This window comes from Coffea eugenioides, chromosome 9, assembly GCF_003713205.1.
Source record: "Coffea eugenioides isolate CCC68of chromosome 9, Ceug_1.0, whole genome shotgun sequence".
Classification (NCBI taxonomy): domain Eukaryota; kingdom Viridiplantae; phylum Streptophyta; class Magnoliopsida; order Gentianales; family Rubiaceae; genus Coffea; species Coffea eugenioides.
This window is the reverse complement of record NC_040043.1, coordinates 6,644,667-6,667,142: the sequence shown is the minus strand read 5'-3', so window position 1 is coordinate 6,667,142 and position 22,476 is coordinate 6,644,667. Positions and strand designations below refer to the sequence as shown.

General features: G+C 34.3%; 2 protein-coding genes across 2 annotated transcripts; both read left to right on the top strand.

The window, feature by feature from the left end:
* Positions 1–4,365: 4,365 nt before the first annotated feature.
* Positions 4,366–11,163, top strand: LOC113783279 (DNA replication licensing factor MCM6). The gene is made up of 18 exons (XM_027329368.1): positions 4,366–4,505; positions 4,618–4,770; positions 5,172–5,297; positions 5,412–5,574; positions 5,982–6,175; positions 6,261–6,456; positions 6,574–6,648; positions 7,738–7,967; positions 8,074–8,188; positions 8,568–8,642; positions 8,748–8,888; positions 9,081–9,284; positions 9,364–9,525; positions 9,615–9,670; positions 9,759–9,904; positions 10,005–10,130; positions 10,308–10,438; positions 10,553–11,163. Exons 1-18 carry the CDS (start codon positions 4,423–4,425, stop codon positions 10,688–10,690), a joined length of 2,514 nt encoding a protein of 837 aa, XP_027185169.1. The 5' UTR covers positions 4,366–4,422; the 3' UTR covers positions 10,691–11,163.
* Positions 11,164–17,743: 6,580 nt separating this feature from the next.
* On the top strand, positions 17,744–19,593 carry LOC113783018 (plasma membrane-associated cation-binding protein 1). The gene is made up of 5 exons (XM_027329024.1): positions 17,744–17,886; positions 18,280–18,430; positions 18,563–18,652; positions 18,752–18,836; positions 18,943–19,593. The coding sequence occupies exons 2-5, from the start codon at positions 18,314–18,316 to the stop codon at positions 19,299–19,301; spliced, it is 651 nt and encodes a 216-aa protein (XP_027184825.1). The 5' UTR covers positions 17,744–17,886; positions 18,280–18,313; the 3' UTR covers positions 19,302–19,593.
* The last annotated feature ends 2,883 nt before the right edge of the window (positions 19,594–22,476 follow it).

Sequence of the window (22,476 nt, the reverse complement as noted above, 5' to 3'; positions counted from 1 at the left end):
AACAGGGATATTAAGCTGCTGCAAAGTTCTAAGCTAATCTATGTCCTATAGCACAGCAAGTGGCAACCTCGCAGAGACATGCATTGCCAGCACAACCGTCCCTGCAGTAATTAAACCTCATCCTAATACTAATAGATTACAAATAATCTATATCTATATAAATTACAGAAGGATTTTTTGGTTAGAACCCATTCCAGATCTTTAAACTCTTAATTCCTTTTTTTTTTTTTTGCAGATTTTCTATTTATCTTAATTCTCAAAATGTAATGAGCTGATTTCAAAATTTGATTATACACTATATTCTTATCATTTCAAAATTAAATTATTTCCAAACTCTAAATTCCCTTTTTTTAGATTTTCTATTTATTTTGATTCCTAAAATGTAATGAATTGATTTCAAAATCTTGCTGCTAGACTACATTCTCATCATTTCAAAATTTAAATTATTTCCAAACTCTCAATTCCTTTTTTGTAGATTTTCTATTTATTTTTCTTTCCAAAATTTAATGAGTTGATTTCAAAATCTTGATTGTAGTCTATATTCTCATCATTTCAAAACTTAAATTATTTCCAACCTCTCAGTTCCATTTTTGTAGATTGTCTATTTATTTTAATTCCTAAAATGTAATGGATTGATTTCAAAGTCTTGATTGTAAACTATATTCTCATCATTTCGAAATTTAAATTCTTCCCAAGCTCTCAATTCCTTTTTTATAGATTTTTTATTTATTTTAATTCCTAAAATGTAATGAGTTAATTTCAAAATCTTAATTGTAGACTATATTCTCAATTCATTTTTTATAGATTTTTTATTTATTTTAATTCCTAAAATGTAATGAGTTAATTTCAAAATCTTGATTGGAGACTATATTCTCATCATTTCTAAATTTAAATTATTTCAAATCTTAACACCTTGATGATACACATGACTTTAACATTTGAGAGAAAAAAAAGGAGTTTTTTGATCCACATATATTTTTGGTTATGTGTTATACTAATCTAAATTACTTTTGTAAGTTCTTTTTTCTTTATCTCCAAGATATACTTTGGTTTCTTTATTTATTATTTGTGTTTTCCAATATGAGATTATTTAGACAAATCTTGGATTTTACATATTACATTTCCATCTCTATACACTTTAAACTAATAGAGATCTCGGGTTCGAACCATCCACTCACACTAAGAGAAAAGTACGTGAAATAATAATAATTAAAAATGAAACAACATTTTAAACTATTATGATTGAAAATAACTTAACCAATTATTAGGTTAAAAATCATTAATAAATTTAGTAAATGAAATAACAATTGTGCAATTTTTTGATTTTGCAATTGGAAGAAACATATGTAATATCCATTCAAAATACGAATGTAAAAATGTAATGAACCAATGGCCTAAATTTGGTTGCACAAAAAATAGATTGAACCTTTTACCATTTTTATCTAAAAAGGTTATTTGTGATAGAGAATAGTAAACAAAAAAAAAGTTTTTCACTAAAAGAAGAATGTGATTCTTATTCTTATGTCAAGTGAAATACCAATACAAGATTATAAATAGTATTTTTTCTTAAGAATTTGTGGCAATCTTGAAGTTTATCTATGTAATTAGTTTTGATAAATTTCAGGGATGGGAAGGGCATGGAAAGGGATGGAGAGAGTAAAAAAAAGTTGCGATAAATTTAATTTTTATACATTATAGTGCATTGATGACACATATTTTTTTATGAAAATTAAACTATAAACATAATTTTATCAATTTTGCTAGGTACTGTGCATGCTTCTATTTGTCATACTTTATACCTTGATTAAGAAGTTTACTCACCTCTATTCACGAAATGTTCTATTTCTTAAGTTGCTTATAATTAAAAGCATTACATTATTGGTTTACAAATATGAGGCCAGGTTGAAAATTTTAAAATCATGGACTATCAAATGTTTTTAGGCTAAATAAACAAACAAAAATTTTGAAATTAAAAATTAAAAATATATAAAATAGAACCTTGATAATTATTTTTATTCTTCTTGAAAGAAAACTGATATTGTATGAATTTTATGCCAAATGTAATGGATATGATGATTAAGAAATGAATTTAACGTTTTGGGAAATACTTTTTGAATTTTCTGAATGTTGGACATGATGGTTGAGAAGTGAATTGGCATTTAGCAAATATAATTTGGTTTTAGATCTATTACAATTTAATATGACATGTTTTATGTGTTATGCCACTTTTTTTTTGGTAATGCATGTTTATACTGGATAGATGGTAGCCAAAAATTATTTTTTGTTTTAAATTTTTTTCGGCAAGAAAAGTATGGGATTTATAAAGGCAGAAGCAGGAAGGGGTAGCTAAAATTTGTTTGATATTTCATAGGTCAAACTATTGTTTATTAAATTTTTATGTGTTATACATCCCAAACTATAGCACGGGTTTTCAAATTAATACACAATAAGGTACAACTTTGTTCAACCAACGTTACACCATTCAATACAATTGTTGGGATTTATAAAGGCAGAAGCAGGAAGGGGTAGCTAAAATTTGTTTGATATTTCATAGGTCAAACTATTGTTTATTAAATTTTTATGTGTTATACATCCCAAACTATAGCACGGGTTTTCAAATTAATACACAATAAGGTACAACTTTGTTCAACCAACGTTACACCATTCAATACAAGGTACAACTTTGTTCAACCAACGTTACACCATTCAATACAATTGTTGGAGCTTCATTATCTTTCCTTTCAAATTATTGGTCACATCTCGAGATTTCAACCTTTTAAAACTAGTGATTTGATGGTGATATCAGTGAATTTGTTTTCAATGTCATCGGTAATTTTGACTTTAATAAAATGATAAATATTTTAATACATTCTATAATGAAAAGTATCATACTTTCCACAGGACGGAAGGAAAGTAGTAATTATTGTTTAGTCACGTAACCATCCAAAGGAGATGAACAGGGAGACACAGCTGCTGCTAAGTCCTAAGCTAATCTATGTTCTATAGCACAGCCAGTGGCAACCTTGCAGACTCATGCATTGCCAGCACAACCCTCCATGCAGCAATTGAACCTCATCCTAATAGTTATTGCAAATATCTGCCAAAGTTGAATACATAAAACATTACTAGAGGATAAATCTTGAAGTTTTTATATATTTTATTTTTGAAAGGAATGGACTAAATTCACACATTTCGTAGAAGAACAACTTATACTATAAGTATTAAACAAGTTACAATACTTAAAATTTTTACTAATAAAGGGCGTGAATTGAACGTCTGAATTTCCAAGTCCTTGAAGTTATGTAGACGTATTAAATTTTGCCAAACACAAAAGAATGAAAGGTAAGTTGCACTAAAAACCTCCATTGGTATCCCTTTTCTCCATTCATCATATATTTTGTGGATTGATTTTCCTTAGAAATTGATTGTAGCAAAACGTATGGTTGTAATATCATTGTCACGCTCACCATCACAATGTAATTAAGAGCAAAATACAAGAAAATCAGTTACTTGAAAATCCTGTCATTGTCGAATATCAAGACAGTTTTACTTTTATAGTTTTATTTCAAAGACTAGTAAAAAGATTTTGGTATCTATATATGGAAGTAAATGTAACTTGTCATTGTCGAATATCAAGACAGTTTTACTTTTATAGTTGTATTTCGAAGACTAGTAAAAAGATTTTTGTATCTATATATGGAAGTAAATGTAAATATCACCCATGAAACAAGGATTGATTATTGGCAAACAATCCAAACAAAATTTTATGCTGCAAAATATGACTATGATTTGAAGTGACATTTGCAAAAATAATTTCTTGTGTTCATATATATATATATATATATATATTAGCCAAGCAAAATCTCATAAATTCTATGATAGAGAAAAACACATTTTGTTAAAAAATTTTAAAATCCCATAAGGCTATTCTTCAAATATCAAAATTTCTCAAGTTTTGATCAGAGAAAAATGTAAGAAATTCACAAGTAAGATATTCCTATACTTATTTCTCAAGAGGAGAGGGTTGGATTGGGTTGTAAGATAGAAGAGATTCGAGATTCAAGACCTCTCATTTACTAGAAAACCACTTATTTCTCAAAAAAAAAAAAAAGAAAAAAAAACACAAAAAGCGGTGATAATCAATGATGTCAATCTGAAAGCCCAGGTCCAACCTCTCTTCAGCCCACGGTAGACTAACCAGCCCAAAGTTATGACTAATGCCCGCTCCGCAGTCCACACTGATACACTGATCAATTGGCGGGAAATCCCCACATTCCCTCCTTTTCTTCCCGCCAAAATCAACCGACAATTCCATTGATCCCTTCCCAGTTGCCCATCAACCCGTCCCTCCTCGTCTTCCAAAAAGCCGGCTGAAACAGCCTCTCCCTAGGAAACCGTCCCTGTCGATCCGGCATATACGAGATGGAAAGCTACGGCGGCGGTGGATACTTTGTGGACGAGAAAGCCGTCCGCGTCGAAAACATTTTCCTAGAATTTCTCAAGAGGTAAAGCTTCTTAGATTTTTCATATGTATTTCGCGGATTCGCATCTATTATTAATTTTTGACCAGTCTGATCTGAGCTGATTTGTAATGATTTTTTTTTTGGTATCTTTCAGTTTTAGGGCAGAAGGAAATGCTCGGGAGCCGTTCTACGAGGCGGAGATCGAAGCGATGAGGCCGAATGAGTCGAATACAATGTTTATTGACTTCTCTCACGTCATGCGCTTCAATGAAGTTCTTCAAAAGGCCATTTCTGATGAATTCTTAAGGTAATTTTGTTGCGTTTTCAGTGTCAAGTATTTGCACTAATTGTTGGATGGCAAAGGTAGTACCTTTACAGCATGATGTACAATAAGCTCAAGAGATTTTACTAAAAGTGTCAGAATCTTAGTTCTTTTTTTATTTTTTATTTTTGTATGATACGAGTTTTAAATATGATTAAATTACTTCTGTTTAGCTAATTGAGCTTAATACTTTAGAAGCATAACTTTATGGTGCTTAGATGTGGTACATGGATGCCAAGATGTTGTGCTATTTATAAGAGTATCTTAATTTTGACTTAACATATTAGTAGAATTTTGAAGAGCTATACAAAATGCATGAATAGTTGTAACTTTAGTTTTTGGCTGTCGGATGTTTGATGGTATATTAATATTCTGGGAAATTCTAGGTTCGAGCCTTACTTGAAGAATGCATGCAAGAGGTTTGTTATGGAACAGAAGCCTACCTTCATAACTGATGATAATCCTAACAAGGACATCAATGTGGCCTTCTATAATCTTCCCTTGGTTAAAAGGTATGGAATCAGAGTTGTGATTGAAGTTTTTACTGGCTTCAAGGTAGTTAATTTGAATATATCACTATTTTTGGTTGATTTTAACTCAACTTCCATGAAAACTTGAAATTGCAGATTGAGGGAATTGACAACATCAGAAGTAGGGAAGCTGGTTTCAGTGACTGGAGTAGTGACGCGGACCAGTGAGGTCCGGCCAGAGCTTTTACAGGGCACTTTTAAGTGCTTAGATTGCGGAAATGTTGTCAAGAATGTTGAACAGCAATTTAAATATACCGAGGTTTGCAATTACACTTTATTGTAGAGACTCAAGCATATACAACAGATTAGGAGAAATATTGATGCCTGCAATGCAATGCAATCTCAGTAGCTTACAAAAAAAAAAGCAAATTATCTTCACATTTCCTGCAATTTGTGATGGTTGCAATGCATTTTACTGCTTTATCTCCCAGTAGCACCTAAATTATGTCAAATTCAATTCTATTTGGATTTCTTTTTCTGGTTAATAGCAATATGATTACTATATGCACAGTATCAGTTTTGCTGGTTGATGGTATAGTTGGCTACCAGAATTGGACCATTGGGAAATCACATCTACTTATAGGCTCAAATTCACGCTAAAGTTTTCAATTTAAAACTCATATTTTGAGTCATTTTGAAGTTTCTCTATTTGTTTTGGATTCGCAGCCTATTATCTGTGTGAATGCAACATGCCAAAACAGAACAAAGTGGGCATTGCTAAGGCAAGATAGCAAATTTGCGGATTGGCAGAGGGTCCGCATGCAGGAAACCTCTAAAGAGATACCTGCAGGTTCCCTTCCAAGATCCCTTGATATCATTTTACGTCATGATATTGTTGAACAAGCTAGGGCTGGTGACACGTAAGTAAATCCCCATAAGAAATCTCTGTATTAAACCAGAGTTAATCTGCTTGAAATCTTTGATTTTCATTCTTTTTCGTTGCAGGGTTGTTTTTACTGGCACTGTTGTTGTCATACCTGACGTACTTGCACTAGCCTCTCCAGGGGAGAGATCCGAGTGCAGGAGAGAAGCACCTCAGCGCAAGGGTGTCACTGCTGGTCAGGAAGGCGTTAGGGGTCTTCGTGCATTGGGTGTAAGAGACCTGTCCTATCGCCTTGCCTTCATAGCCAATTCTGTACAGGTTAGTGCCTCCCCCTGCCTTATTTAAGTTTTTAGTTGCATCCAAGTTCAAGGTTTCCAATTTCTCATTTTCTTTTTCTTTTCACATTTATTTGATATTTTCTGCATTGTGGCTTAGATATGTGATGGAAGAAGGGACAGTGACATCAGAAATAGGAGGGACAATGATGAAGATGATTATCAGCAGTTTATGGTACATCTAGCTGTTCATGATTAGTACTTTTAGTTTTTGCATGGTAATGCTGGCTGAAATTAATCATGGTTGCAGGGATTTGGCTCAACAAACCCTCTTATCATTGGCAAACTGTAGAATTCTGTTTTCCCGAGACATTTAACTAAAATGATATACTGATATATCCTTGTGGGTCACCTATATTTTATCTTACATTTAATATACCTTGATCTGCTTCAGCTCTCTCTGCTGGTAAAAGCAGTTGAAAGCAAACATGCTTTCACCTCTATTATGCAATTGCAAAATGGATGATTGGAATGTCATTGCCAAAATGAAGGGAAGATTCCACTTCTCGTCCGTAAACTTTCGGTTAGGAACAAAATTCGTCCCCAAAATTTATGGACACATTTAGTCTAAAAACAGCAAATCAATCTATTTAGACGGGAAATAGTCATGTGACCAGCACACAGCCGTTAAGTGGAAAAAATCTCAAAAAAGAAACTGTTGGCATTTGTTGGCTTCATTAGAAAAATATTACAAAAATATTTTTTGTCTATAATAAATTTATGTTAAAAAATATTACAAAAATTCTCTTTCATGTGCATGTTAAAAAATATTAACAACCAGGGTTGGGTCAAGTGACAATGACAAGTGGTAAGCAGCTTGGTTCCGCTTAAGTAGGTCTCGGGTTCGAAACCTGGCGTACGCAGTTATCCTTGTTGGGAGACTCACCTACCACAGCCAGGTGTGCGACTTGGGTCGACCAACGGATTAGTCAGGGCTTTGTCCTGGATACCGTGGCAGGCAACCAAAAAAAAAAATATATTAACAAAATATTTTTTTTAGCTATCTAGTCATAAAGAGCAGGTTGTTTATTGTAAATGGATCTAAAGAGCATGAACCGTTGGTACCTCCTGATGGTCACTAACAGCTGTATTGCACCATCTTTTGTCTAATTGTATCGTTCTCTGGGGAGATGAACAGTCTGCTTTAATTTAGACTTTTGCACTAAATTATAGTTTTTTTTCTTTTTGTTGCAAAAAGGTTCTTTTTGAGTTTGCTTCTGTACATAACCATAATGCTGCTGTGCTTCAACTGATTTCCTGACAGACAGAAGAGCTAGATGAGATCCAAACAATGAGGAACACTCCTGACTTCTTTAATAAGCTTGTGGACAGCATTGCACCAACTGTTTTTGGTCACCAAGATATCAAACGAGCCATCCTCCTTATGCTTTTGGGTGGTGTACACAAGTTAACCCATGAAGGGATCAACCTCAGAGGAGACATCAATGTTTGTATAGTTGGGGATCCCAGCTGTGCAAAATCTCAGTTCCTCAAGTAATTGGTTTTCCACTGTTTGTTGTTCCTTCCTGTTTCTATTAAGCTTCAAGTCATCCTAATGTCCAAAAATCTACTAAACCTACCAGTTCTATTTGCTCTGAAGGTATACTTCAAGTCTAGTTCCAAGATCAGTCTATACATCTGGGAAATCCTCATCAGCTGCTGGATTGACTGCAACAGTGGCCAAAGAACCCGAGACTGGTGAATTTTGCATTGAGGTAATATACCATTTGGATCATTCTGTTAAGACTGCTGCACATAATATAGAATATTATCAGTTTGGCATCTCTGCTGTTTAATGCATCCAGAGGATGATATTCTTGCACATGTACATACACAAACTCACAAATACCTTAATCTCTTTCCTTCTATTAAGCATACTTCTCTTTTTCTATTTCTAAAATCTGGTTAGATGCATGAAATGTCTTGTATAAAGAGAAACTTGTAATTACTACTATTTGTCTCCCCAGTTAGTAATGATAAAAGGAGGGAGAACTTACCTTTTGGGAAAATAGAAGTTTCATTATGATTGCATCGTGATTTGCTTGTTACTACTCATTCTGATTCTCTTGGTAAATATTTTCCATATTATTTCAGGCCGGTGCACTGATGCTGGCTGATAATGGCATCTGTTGCATTGATGAATTTGACAAGATGGATATAAGAGATCAGGTGATTATGGTTTAATACCATTTGCATTACTTTTCTCCATCTTTTCCCACCTCGGAGTTCATATGGTTTGCATCCTATAATACTGGTAAACTTGAAAATGTCAAGGTTGCCATCCATGAAGCAATGGAGCAACAGACTATAAGCATAACAAAAGCTGGGATACAAGCAACCTTGAATGCTCGAACATCAATATTAGCTGCAGCCAACCCCAATGGTGGGCGGTATGACAAATCTAAACCTCTAAAGGTGAGCATCTAAGTCTTCTGAGTGCTAATGCCACGTGTTGAACTCAAACCGACCAAGTTATTTAATTATTGATGATTTTGCCTCCCGCTGCAGTGTGATGCTGCTCTTCCACCTGCTAATTCTTCCAAGATTTGATTTGGTATGTGTTATGATCAATGATCTAACCATTTATGGTTTTGCCTTCTGCTGCAGTATAATGTGGCTCTTCCTCCTGCTATTCTCTCAAGATTTGATTTGGTATATGTTATGATCGATGATCCAGATGATCAAACAGATTACCACATTGCCCATCATATTGTCAGAGTTCATCAAAAGCGGGAAGATGCCCTGTCTCCTGCATTTACAACTGCCCAACTGAAACGCTACATTGCATATGCAAAGACTCTGAAACCAAAGGTTGTGTAATGAGAATGTGATATTTTAACTGGTATTATGGTTATCCATTGTTTGCTTAATGGCGTTTGATACCATGCAGCTGAGTGCTGAAGCTAGGCAGCTTTTGGTGGAATCTTATGTTTCTCTGCGTAGAGGTGATACTGCTCCTGGAAGTAGAGTCGCTTATCGCATGACAGTGAGGCAGCTTGAGGCACTGATCAGGCTTTCCGAGGCAATTGCTAGGAGTCATTTGGACACTCAGGTGCCTTATTAGTTCTGTGAAGATTTTTTTTTTTCCAATTTCTTTCTTTAAGGCTTCTAACTTCTGTGGGACATGGATGATGGTAATAGGTGCAACCGCGCCATGTACGCATCGCTGTGAGGCTGCTAAAAACATCAGTAATCAGGCAAGGAAATGTCAAAGTTTATCCAACAGGTCAGATGACATATAAGACAAACAGAGTTTATTGATTGATTAGCCTGCGTGTCATGCAGTGTGGAGTCAAGTGAGATTGACCTGTCTGAGTTCCAAGAAGAAAATCGTGATGATGCTGATGGTGGAGATCATGGAGATGGTGGTACTGGCCAAGAAGAAGCCCATGCCGACGGTGCCTCAATTGAGCCAGGTCAAGGTAACGCAGGTCAGTGAACGTTATGGTTTTATTATGATGTAAATTTCTTGTAAAGCTATTTTGGTACTTGTTTGTCATCTATAGATTTAATTTGATTATGACTTTGCAGAAAGTGGAGCAGGGGCAGGAAATAGGCAAGGAAAGAAACTCGTCATGACTGACGAGTATTTTCAAAGGGTTACTCGTGCCCTTATCGTTCGTCTCAGGCAGCATGAAGAGACTGTATTACAAGAAGGTAAATCCGTACTCTTATCTCATGAAGACATTCAGTGACCATGTGAAACTTTCCTGGACAAATTCAAGAAAGCTCCAAATTGGCGAACTAATGATAGGGTCAAATCCAACTTTCTGCATATTATGTCCTGAAAAAATTTGGTATCTGGAATGCTCAATCCTTGGTTATGGTTTTCAGGTACTGGTTTGGCTGGAATGAGGCAGAGGGATTTGATACAGTGGTATGTAGGACAGCAGAACGAGAAAAATAGTTACAGCTCTATGGAAGAGGCAGCTGCTGAAGTTACAAAACTCAAAGCAATTATAGAGGTACAAATTCAAATACAGGATGCTTTGATCTGCATGAAGTTTTTACCCCGTGTTAATTTCACATTATAGCTGAAGTAAAACCATGCCAAAGTTAACTAACTCCTTTTGGTACAGAGTCTGATTCGACGGGAAGGACATTTGATAGTGGTGGATGATGGTACACAAGCAGCAGGAGAGGGTGAAGGGCGGTCAGCACCAGTATCAAGAAACGACAGAATTTTGGCAGTGGCACCTAATTATGTTATAGATTGATAGGAGGCATTTTGCCGGCGTGTCAAGTTGGACTAGTGCAACCCGGACCATTAACTCTCGAGCTGCCTGCGCCAAGATTGTGTTTATGGTATGACTCTCTCGCAAAGGATTTGACCTCCCAACCTCCTAACCTCATTGAGGTGCTTGTAAACCATTAAAAAGGTTGGAAAAAGAGGATGGATCGGGATTGGTTAGGAGTTGTCAAAATTAGTTTTTATTGTATGCCATTTTTATTAGTAGGCTGAGACATTTTTCATTTAATCAGAGTAAAGAGTTTGCAAGAAGCAGCAATGTCACTTTATGTAGAAAACAAACTTCAATTTTTTTTTTTCTAGGTTCAGGAAGAAAAGTTTGTTTTTACATTAGGATACCCTTTGTTTTCTCTACATTTTTATTTTTATTGGATGATCATGTACTACTTCATACTCAACTCTCCGATACTCTGCCTTTCAATCCAACTGTTCTGTTGATTACCCCGCAACTTCCTTTGAGCTAGCTCGCTGTAATGTAACTTAAATTGTGAGAATCGAGTTTCTTTTTTCTTTCTTTCTTTCTCCTTTGTCTAGTTCAAGAAAGGAAAGGGAAAAAAAGGATCTGAATCTCAGAGCAATTGATCAGATCAAAATAGCATTATGGGAGTGTAGATCCTTTTGTTGTACGATGGCGAACTGAATTAAGAGTTCGGTTTGTAGAACTACTTTTACAGCAGATTTATTTTTCTTATTTTGACCGTAATAGTTGGGTATTACTGTAATAAGGCGTAATCTAAATTCGAGCGCAACCGATTTTTTATTCCGTTTCTTATGTCACGTTCTGTTCCAATTTTTATTATATTGCTATAAGTTGGGTACATTTCCTTTTACACTAGACTATTAGTGGATAAAAAATTAATCGAAAACTTTATGTAATTAAAAAGAGAAAATTTATATTTTCCTCCACTCTAATTATTTATTAAACTCCAATTTAGTATTTATTCTCAACTTTTCTTAATTCACCAAACCGAAATAAATCGGATCTAAAGGATTCAATGACTTTGCGGTACGATGGCTAGGTATGGGATGTCAAAAAATGGCCAGCCAGCTTGAGATAGGTTGAACTTCTTTTTGGGCTTTATTTTTTTTAGGGTAAACAACAAAAAAGTCCCCTGTGGTTAAGCAATCATACATAAAAGCCCCCTGTGGTTTCATATCATACCAGTCGATACCCCGTGGTTTGAATTAATCTGAAAAGTGGACGGAAATCGGCAAAACAGACGGAGTTGAGTGAATAGACGAAAATACCCTTTTGATATAAGTGAAAATTTTTTTTTTTTAAGTAATTTGTTAAATAGCCTGAAACCCGCTTGCGGGTTTCCCCCTTATGTAAAATGACTAAAAGCTGCGTTTCTGTTCTATTTATATCAAACACATACTCTCAAACCCTCACCTGAAGGGTGAGGATGAGAGGGGAGGTTTGTTGGGCATCCTAGGGCCCTCCGATGGGCATGTGCAACTCAACGCAGCTTGCATGTAAAATTTTTTTTTTTTAAAATTTTTTAAGTAATTTGTTAAATAGCCTGCCTGAAACCCGCTTGCGGGTTTCCCCCTTATGTAAAATGACTAAAAGCTGTGTTTCTGTTCTATTTATATCAAACACATACTCTCAAACCCTTACCTGAAGGGTGAGGATGAGAGGGGAGGTTTGCTGGGCATCCTAGGGCCCTCCGATGGGCATGTGCAACTCAACGCAGCTTGCATGTAAATATTTTTTTTTTTTTAAGTAATTTGTTAAATAGCCTGAAACCCGCAAGCGGGTTTCAAAGCTTGCATGTAAATTTGTTAAATTGCCGAATATTTGACGATTTCCGTCCACTTTTCAGGTTAATTCAAACCACGGGGTATCGACTGGTATGATATGAAACCACAGGGGGTTTTTATGTATGATTGCTTAACCACAGGGGGCTTTTTTGTTGTTTACCCTTTTTTTTAAGGAATTGAGGTGAAAGATTGAAAATCACTTTCATTTCCAAGAAGACAACAAAGGGGCCATCATCCATTAATTAGTAATCCTTTTCCGAGACAATTCCCCACTCTAAAGCCAAATACGTCATCTTTTTTTTTGGTTATTATCAATTGTTAGAGAAGGAAGATAGACGAGGACACCATGATATGTGTACCTATAAATATGCAAGATAATTTCATCCCAACCAGTTGTTTAAGATGACTATGATTTTTTTGTGGGATGCCCTCAACCAATCCATCCTTGTCCATACATGGAGCTTATTGTTTAAGATGACTACTATGATTTTTGTGGGATTCCCTCAACCAATCCATCCTTGTCCATACATGAAACCTATTGACAAGATACCACAAAACTTATGACAATTTCTCCATCAAATAAACAGTTTGCCAAGCTTGAATGTTTTAAGAGGAAATCAAACTGCGTTTTATATTTGTATCCAGGCATTTTAGTTTGATTTGATCAGCACAAGTCTCCTTTCACTTTCGATGTCATCCTAGTTTGGATATAGACCATCTTTAGCCCCTTGTCCATTTGTGTTACCAATAAAAATAAATAAATAAATAAATTTCGCCTGAAAATTCTGGATGCAGATCGATGAAGCAAAGTTTAGTGCAATATTGCAATGAGATCTTGAAAAATGGTTTGGAGTTTAGTAAAGATCGCCTCTAATGGAACTTTGATCTTTTTGAAATCTTCATGATTTTAATCTTTGAGCTCTAGTGGCAAAGGTCTATATACAACGGGTCTTCTCAAAACAAAAAGTTCCTTGACAACTCGGTGGGGCTGAGAGAGGATAATCTAAAGGGTCTTTACACATATTCAAAACTAGGTCAAGGGAGAGAATTTTTTTTCCAAACAAACAAAAACTCCAATTGACCAGCTCTATTCTAAAGCAGCTTTTCAATCCAATTATACACTCGATTAAGTCATTGATGGGGTATTAGATAGGGACTTATACTGTTGAATTACAACCAGGGTTGATCTCATAGGGTTTGATAATAGCTGTATAATATTTTACTAACACCCGTATCCAGTATTAATACACTTTTGATATGACGTATTTTTAAGCATTTATAGGGAGATGGAGGAGACAATTCTATAAACATTTAAAAGTACATATATTTAATGATAATCCTCTTGGTACCACTAAACATGTTAATGTCATCACTATTTAACCCAAAATTAAGAAGAAATTTACAATATTATTATAGATGAAGCAGGGATGGCTTTAATGGGGCAAACCCTAAACCCAAAATTTCTGATTAGATTGTTTTGAACTTTTAGCTACAATGTAACAAAGGTTTTGCCTGCTTCCCATAAGATTTTATAGAACTGCAAAGCTACCCTCTAAAGTACACTTCTGTGAGCTCTCCCCGAATACATATGATTTTATTAATGCCTATATTAGCAAGTTTCTTTCTTTTGGTCGGAAGAGGAGCTGCATATAATGATATTAAACATGTGCAAAAGGTATTCTTTTTTTTTTTTTTGGTCCCCATACAAGGATTTAAAAGGGGAAAAAAAGAGAGAGTCCATGTTACTATTTCCTAAAAGGTATGAAACAGATGGAAAGTAAAACTATTTCAACCATAAAACAACTCGAGAAATTACCTTCTGCACATTATTGTAGCCAAACTTGTTGAAGGAAAAATGAAAAGGTGGTAGAGATTGTCATAAGAAACACATAAATCTTGCTAGTTAGGCTACACTAATCAGGCAAATCGTTTGACTAAATTTCTTTGCATATCACCTAACTTCTTTTTTTTTTTCCCTTTTTTTTTGGGGATAAACTTGATTGACTTTCGTTCCAATTTGACATAATCATATTGTTCATTGAAAGTTGAAGTTTCTGTTCAAATTCCTTGCAAGGAAAATAATTCTTTCACAGTAATATGAATTATAGTTGGTCAATATCTTGTTGATGCAATCTAATGTTTAACAAAGTTGGATTTAATAGGAGTTCTTGAGAAACTGGCAGACAGGCCCTCTAATGTTTGGATTGTGATTTTTGGTAGAAAATTTTTTACGTTTTTCGTGAACAAATTTTCAATCACCTTTTTATCTCATATACATCAAATCGTTACAGTGCATTTTTCTACCAAAACTCCTAAAAATTGCAATCCAAACGGGTGAATTTAATGCATTTCCTTGTTACTTTCCATTCTAGTAGCTGTCTTGATGATTATAGCTATATTTGTTAATTAAGCATCCTAATTCTAATGGCCAAAACTACTTGATGGATTCTCAAATGCAACTTTATATAAGCCAATTAGCACAAGAACTGGAATTTTATGTACCAAACTATTGTACTTCACTTTTGATTGTCACCAATTCAATGAAACACATTTGGGATTTGACCTTTTCAGATAAGCAAGCGATACTTGTCAGTAGTCACCAATCAAGTTTATCTAAGAGTGTCATTTAATCTTGAAACTAAATTGAGAGCAAGCAACGCCATATTTGAAGAATTAAATTCGAGTCATAGTTACTGTTTAGAAAAAAAAAGAATATAAAGTCATAGTTTCCAACTTCAAGAAAATGGACAAGAAAATGTTTCCATCCATTTTAGTACTAATAGATAGAGAAGGCAGACCAAGAGTACTCCGCTCCTTTCATGTGTCAATGAATAAAGCTCATTTATTTCATTTTTTTTGTTATTATTTGCAAATGTCTTTTCCATGCTTGGACTAAGGAATATTTTCTTTTACGTGCTGGCCTCAACAAAGAAATTAATATGCAAAACCTTTTTCTTTGAATCAATTAAACACATAAATCCAAGTTGTTGTCAACCACTAATCTGACAGAACAGAAAATCAAATATTCCCAGAGCTCTTTAAATTTGGGGTATCCTTATACACACTGCTTCCTCAACCCTAAACCCCACAAATTAACAAATCCATGTTCCTTGTCTCCAACTCTTGTGTTTTGTCCAAACCAACACTCAAAATTATTATCAGCACATGTGACTTACACGCTATAACTCGAATGATTAACAAGATTCATCTTTTGAATATAAATGAAATCATATTTCATTAAGACTAATTTGTCTCATTATTCCCACTGTTGATTATGAAAAATGAATAATGAGGTTTGCTTTACAATTTACAGTAGTGTTGGCTAATATGGAAAAACAAGTTTTCAATACCACCAAACAGGAATTACTTTACTTCCATCCAAAAGAAAAAGAAAAATTTAAATTATTTCCAAACTCTCAATTCCCTTTTTGTAGATTTTCCATTTATTTTGATTCCCAAAATTTAATGAGTTGATTTCAAAATCTTGATTGTAGTCTACAAATTTTGATGTATATAAATGCAAGGGAAGGGTGGATAAGATTAAATAAAGAAAGTATGTAAATGTAAGGGAGAATAATAATTATATTGTATATATATATATAGTAGGTAGGTGAATTTTCATTGTATTAATGAGTGTCCAACGGGTATAGTAAGAAAAATCATATATATATATATATATATATAGGATAATTGTTACAGATAGATCGCATAATTGTTACGATATTGTTACACATGATAATTGTTACGATAATTGTTATAGATCGATTGCATGATGGAAAGATTGATTATTTCCAATCTGGGACGCCCATAAGATTCAAACGTCCATTAATTATTTTTTGAATAATTTTTACATTCCATGACGATTTGCTTGAATGTATTATTAAATTGGTTGATTAGAAATATTTCCTTCTTATAGAAACTATTAAAACGAAAAACAATAGTCCGGTAACCTTGCTCAAACTATGATGAGAGAATGGCATTCTTGCAAATTGTCCCATTGATTGAGGGCATTTGAATAAGTGGAGTCCCCGACGGCGTGATTGGAGAACCAGCGAAGCCACGTGAGAAGTCGTGTAGGCTGTAGCTCAAAGCGAGAAAGAAACGTTGGTTACAGATCACCATCGGGCTGTGATGGGTCCCACCTGTGAAATTGCCACCTTTGAGTGACTTATTTGCCAGCTGTCACTTCCCTTGTCGATTTACTTTTCTACCCCTATGGATGGCCATTTATTTACCAGCTCGACGCCCTAAAGATCATTTTGTTACCTGGCGGAATCTGTTTCATTAATTCGAAGTACAGCTTAACTTGTGGGGCAAGTAGGATAGTATAATTATGCTAAAGGACGGATTTGCCCTCGCACGGTTTCCTGTGTCATTTGGTGGTTAAATTACCATGTACTAGGCTCGGAGTGCCGATTGAAGTATTAAACCAATTTAGCATTATCGGTTTGTAATGTTTTGAAGGAAATACAAGAATATACCAATCTTTTTCGTCTTTTTGGTTTCATGATTTTTAGGGATTTTTCTAGTATGTTGTATTTTGGATCGATATTCATTTAGTTCAACTGTTTTGGCCTAATATAAACAGTAGTGAGTTTTTCATTCGACACGATTGAAAGTTACATAAATGAAAAAAATTGCAAGAACAAAATAAGGAAACGGTTAAACATCTTTGGTCGCAGCTTTTGTTACATCCTTTCACTTAATATTTGATTTGTGCAAGTTTCAGTATCAACAAACTCAAATATTAAACCAATTCTACTCAATTATCATTTCCTTTATAGTTCAGCCAATACAATTCGAGCCCAATAAGATGATTAATTTTCATAAACTTAATATTCGAGTTGTAGCAGAAGTTTAGTAAGAACAAAATTAATTGTTAAATCAATTATATATACTCAAATATCAATTCTTTCATGGTTTTAACCAATCAAATTCGAGTCTCACAAGATGACCAAAATTAAATGGTACTTAAATCAATTCTCCTCAATTATCATTTCTTGTATGGTTCAACCGCTCTAATTCGAGTATATCAAGTCCATGACCAAGTTTTGTAAACCGACATCAAGGGTACCAAAGTGTCATTGTTGGAGGAGTAGCACCAAGGAAGGAGGTTGGCTTGCCATGAGTGAAACCGTGGGCATGGTAAAAATACAATCCAACTAGAAAGGCCAATAGTTTTTTATCTTTCTTCAAGAAAACATAAAATAAAATAAGGGTATATGTTGCTGACACGCATAAGGCTTCCAAAGCCTTATATTTGCCTTGATTTGGAAGCACGGTTGGTTTCAAACTGCTGCTATTGAGGTGACTTGGATAAGCTTGATTAGGAGAGAGAGAAACACCACCACCACCGCCACCACCAAGAAGCTCAACAAAGAGAGACAAAGATTCATTCATGTAAGTGAATGAAAGACACAGATTCTTTCTTCTTTTTGGCTTAAATTCTTTTTGAATTCGTTCTGTTCTTTTTTCCTTGTAGTAGTATATGTTACTACTGTACATATCCTTGTGTGAATATTTATTGATTGCTTTCTTCTTCTTCATCTTCTTCCTTTTTTTTGTACCTCTGATTGTGAAGAAGATATAATTTTATTTTTGGTGGTGGCTTCATAGGATTGATAAGTTACTACTAGTTTTCTTTTCTTTCATTTTTTTTTTGTACCTAGGATTCTTTTGGTTTTTGTCTTCAGTCACCATCATGCATAGTTGTAAGTATGTAAAGAATTTCGCTTATTTGTTTATTTTGTACGTATACATAATTTTCATGACGATTCTTTGTTTGTTGTGTAGATTTTTGGGTAGTTACTGAAGTCAGCTAGATATCATGGGGATCAGCTCCTGGAAAGAGAAGGTGCTACCAAAAATCAAGAAAGTTTTTGAGAAGAACGGCACTAAAAAGGCTGCTGCTGCTGAAGTTATCAAAGCTTTCGAGGAATCTAAGGTACGTTTTCAGTTTTTACTGCTTTCTAGTGTTGGTTGTACTTTTGTTTCTCAGTTTCCTTTCTCTGCCAGAGTCTGTTATACTAGTAAGCTACTAAATTGTGCTTTTTGTCTCACTTATATATTAATTCAGGAGCAATACACTACTGAGTTTGAAGGGAAAAAAACTGAGCTCGAAGCTAAAGTTGTTGAGGTCTATGAAGCTTCACCATCTGAAGTCAAGGTCAGTGAAATTTCTGCCAAAATTTTATACAGATAATATTCCATCTATTTGTTTGATTAAAGCCCATCAAAAATCAATAACCAATAAATAAATAAACAGGCTTTGATTAAAGAACCTAAGGAGGCTGGCTTGAAGAAGCACTCTGCTGCTGTTCAGAAGTTCTTGGATGAGCTTGTCAAGATTGGTATGCATGTTTTAATATTTTATATAAAAAAAAAAAACCAATTATTGTTATCTAATTTTTATCCAAGTTGAATTTTTTTTTTTTGTTTTGTTTGGTGGGGTCAAAGAATTCCCTGGAGCAAAGACAGTTTCAGAGGGAGCAACAAAGGTCGGGCCATCATATTTATCAGGGCCAATAACCTTTTTGTTTGAGAAGGTATCCACATGTATCCCAGAGGAGGTGAAGAAAGAGGAGGAGGCACCAGCTGCGGCAGCAGAAACCACCGCAGAATCAAGTGAGGTTAAGGAGAAGGAGATAGTAGTTGAAGCTGAGAAGAAAGAGGAAGTGGTGACTGAGGCCGTAGTAGAGAAGGTTGAAGCACCAGCTGAGGCTCCTCCGGCCAAAGAAGCCAAGGTGGAAGAAGCAGCACCAGAAGCAGCACCAGCACCGGCACCGGCACCAGCAGCTGAGCCACCAAAGGCTTGATTGGAATTATATGATGATGGGTGATGGTGAATTCAAGTGGGGTAGTAGATGAATGAACTTAAAAAACTGAGAGAGAGTTTGGATTTTTAAGTTGGTTTTTTTTTTTTTTTTTTTAATTTATATGAACTGTGTAAAGAAGAAGACACAAAACTTTGATTTGTTATTCTTTATTTCTTCTTCCCTAGTCCTAGTCCTACCCTTTCTTTCTTCCCCTTTGTAATCTTAATCCAAAGCATTCTGTTCTTTTATGGGTTTTTCATCGTTGTATGATTCAGGGTTTTCATTTGCTGCATTATTAGTTTTTACTGCTTCGCAATTATTTACTAGTAGATGAAAAAAAATAAAATTCACCAGATTGTTTATGCAAAATGGTCATGTTTTGGAAGTAAACTGTTAGTCTAGTGCATACTCCCTCCTCCCTCTCTGGCCTCTTCCCCACAACAATAATACTAATGAACAAAAACACATGGGAGCAGATAGCACAATGGCAGCAGTCCTAAGCAGTAAGCACACGATGGATATTCATATTTCAATCACATGATCTGGTTCTTGATTCAGGAGCCAGCCACATATGTTTTCCCTACTTACTACAACGATAATATATAGCAGCGCAGTGTCAACATCTGTTGTGATGGGGCATATAGCATATGGTGCGATTTTTTTTATCAGACGTCAACAATTAGTCTAACTTACTCCTATTCGTAATGTATGATTAAATCCACCAATTTGTAAAAGTATCTATATCAATTGTCCTGGTGCGTACAGTATATCATGATGAGATTAAAACCAACAATCGTGAAAACCCTAATTGCTTGGATGTTTGTACGAAAGAATGGATTAGTTTTCTTGCAAAATTATACAAATAAATTGGATGAATATTCATTGTCTAACCTGGCGGTGGATTATTATATTTGCCAATCTATCAACTATAGAAATTGTTTATAAATTTAGTTACTTTAAATGGTCAAAGAAAATATACAGATGAAGAGATAAAAGTTGTTAAAAGAGAGACAAAATAAATAAATAAATAAATAAAAGAATTTAACTTGATGAGAGAGAATAATTAATTTTTGATTAATCAATGAACAAAAACAATTGAATACTAAAGGGACCAAAAATAAATAAGTATTAACCAATAAATTGGGTTTGTTTTACAAGTGACATTGGTCAACAAAAGCCTGAGGAAAATCGACGTTAAATGACAAAACATTGAAATGTAAAGAAGGGCAATAAATATGATTATCTGCGTAGATCAAATATAATTCAAGTGTACCAATTAATATTCACAAGAAAATACTAAAAAATTAAAAAAATCAAGTTTGAAAATTTATCAAACACAAATTACTGTTTAAATTTGGTTTAATTAGTTGGTGAACCAATTCGAATGAACTCTTACTGAATCAAGCTCGGTTTGAGTATTGAGTAGTACGGTTCATATTTCAACCTATTTACTGAATCAAGCCTTATATTAACTCTTATATACATTAATGAATTGTTGATTATTATAAGTTTATAACTTAGGTACTACATTAAGTTGTCATGAAAAACTACAAGAAATAGTATTGGCACTTCACTTTTATATAATAGCACTCTAACTATCTCTTTTATCATATAATCTATTAACTGAAAATCATATGATACAAATGAAAAAGATTAAAAGAAAAGATTTTTATAACTTTCGTGATTACATTTCTCAATTACATTTTTTCTTTACATACATCAAATCATCACAATATATATATATATTACTTATAAAAATTCCAGAAAATAACATTTGCCAAAACTATTTACTAGATATAAGAATAGACAGGATATGCCAACCATATTCCCTAGACGTCTAATCATTTGAAAGCTTAAGAAGTATCTAATTCCACATTTTTTTTTTCTTAAAAGAAACGCACAAATATCAAATTGGAAAGGATTATGTCCCTCATAAATGCAGAAAGGATCCATTGTCCTCCTTTAAATGTAGAATCATAAAAAAGCCAATGGACTGTGGTGGGGTTGCTTTGCATGAGAAGCACCAATTCAAACACCAAACGCGTTTTCTTGCAAGCAACACATGGAAGTGCTCATCAATTGAAGACCATACATAAATAATAAATTACAGTACTTAGATTATCAAGCTCAGTTTAAAGAAGAGCATGTTTTGTTGCAATAGGAAGCAGCAGTTGATCAGGATTTACCTTTACAAACTATGATTACAATTCATCTATATATCATCAGTACTAATATTAATCATGTTGGTACTTGAGTTGAGATCATCATGATGATATGATACTAGTGTTAACCAGGCTAATTTTCTTGAAAAGACCTAAAATTTTCTGATTCATCCTTTTAATTCCCTAGTCATATCTAATATATTAGTCACAATAGCTTTCACCTCATAGATGTCCAAAATTCCTATATGTATACACGCAACTCATTAAGATCAATGTCGCCAACACATGTTGGCTCAACTTAGTTGGCAAGGAAGGCCATTCATTCTGTGTATATGTCGCGTCTGTGTTTCCGCTGTCGATGTAACGGTTGTATTGATGGACGATTTGCAAAAATCTTTGTAAGGAATCTATGGTTCTCGAAATATGTCTTAATTCGTAATAGTGACCGGAGTCGAACTCACCCAAACTTTTTACTACAAAAAAAATAAAAATAAAAATTCAGATCATTGGCCTTATTTTGTTTCTTATTTGTACTTTTTTTTTTAAGGTTCAAGAAAGGTACGTTTCATTCTCAAATCGGTTAGAAACCTCGACCACACAATTCACATATAGTTTCTCTCTAATGCTGTTTAAACCAAAATTTCAGAATACAGCAAAAAGGATGTACAACTGATCTCTATTCATCATTATTCATTCATGATGCCACCATGGTTAGGAAATTTAGCAGGAGATTATAAGGGCTTCCCTGGCCATTAGTCAAGCCCCACTTGCAGTCCTTGACAATCCATCTTTATTCAATCTTTCTAAAATGCTTTTTACAAACTTAATCCCTTATATATTAGGTACATAATCATACTTTTTTAGGACATCTACGAAGATAGAAGTAAGACCAACACTTGCACAAGGGACAATCTAAAAGCTGAAATGTGAGAGGCAAAACTTGAAAGTATGCATAGCTCAAGGGACTAATAAGAAGACTGAATATGTTCAGAAAACTGGCAATCTCCTCATGC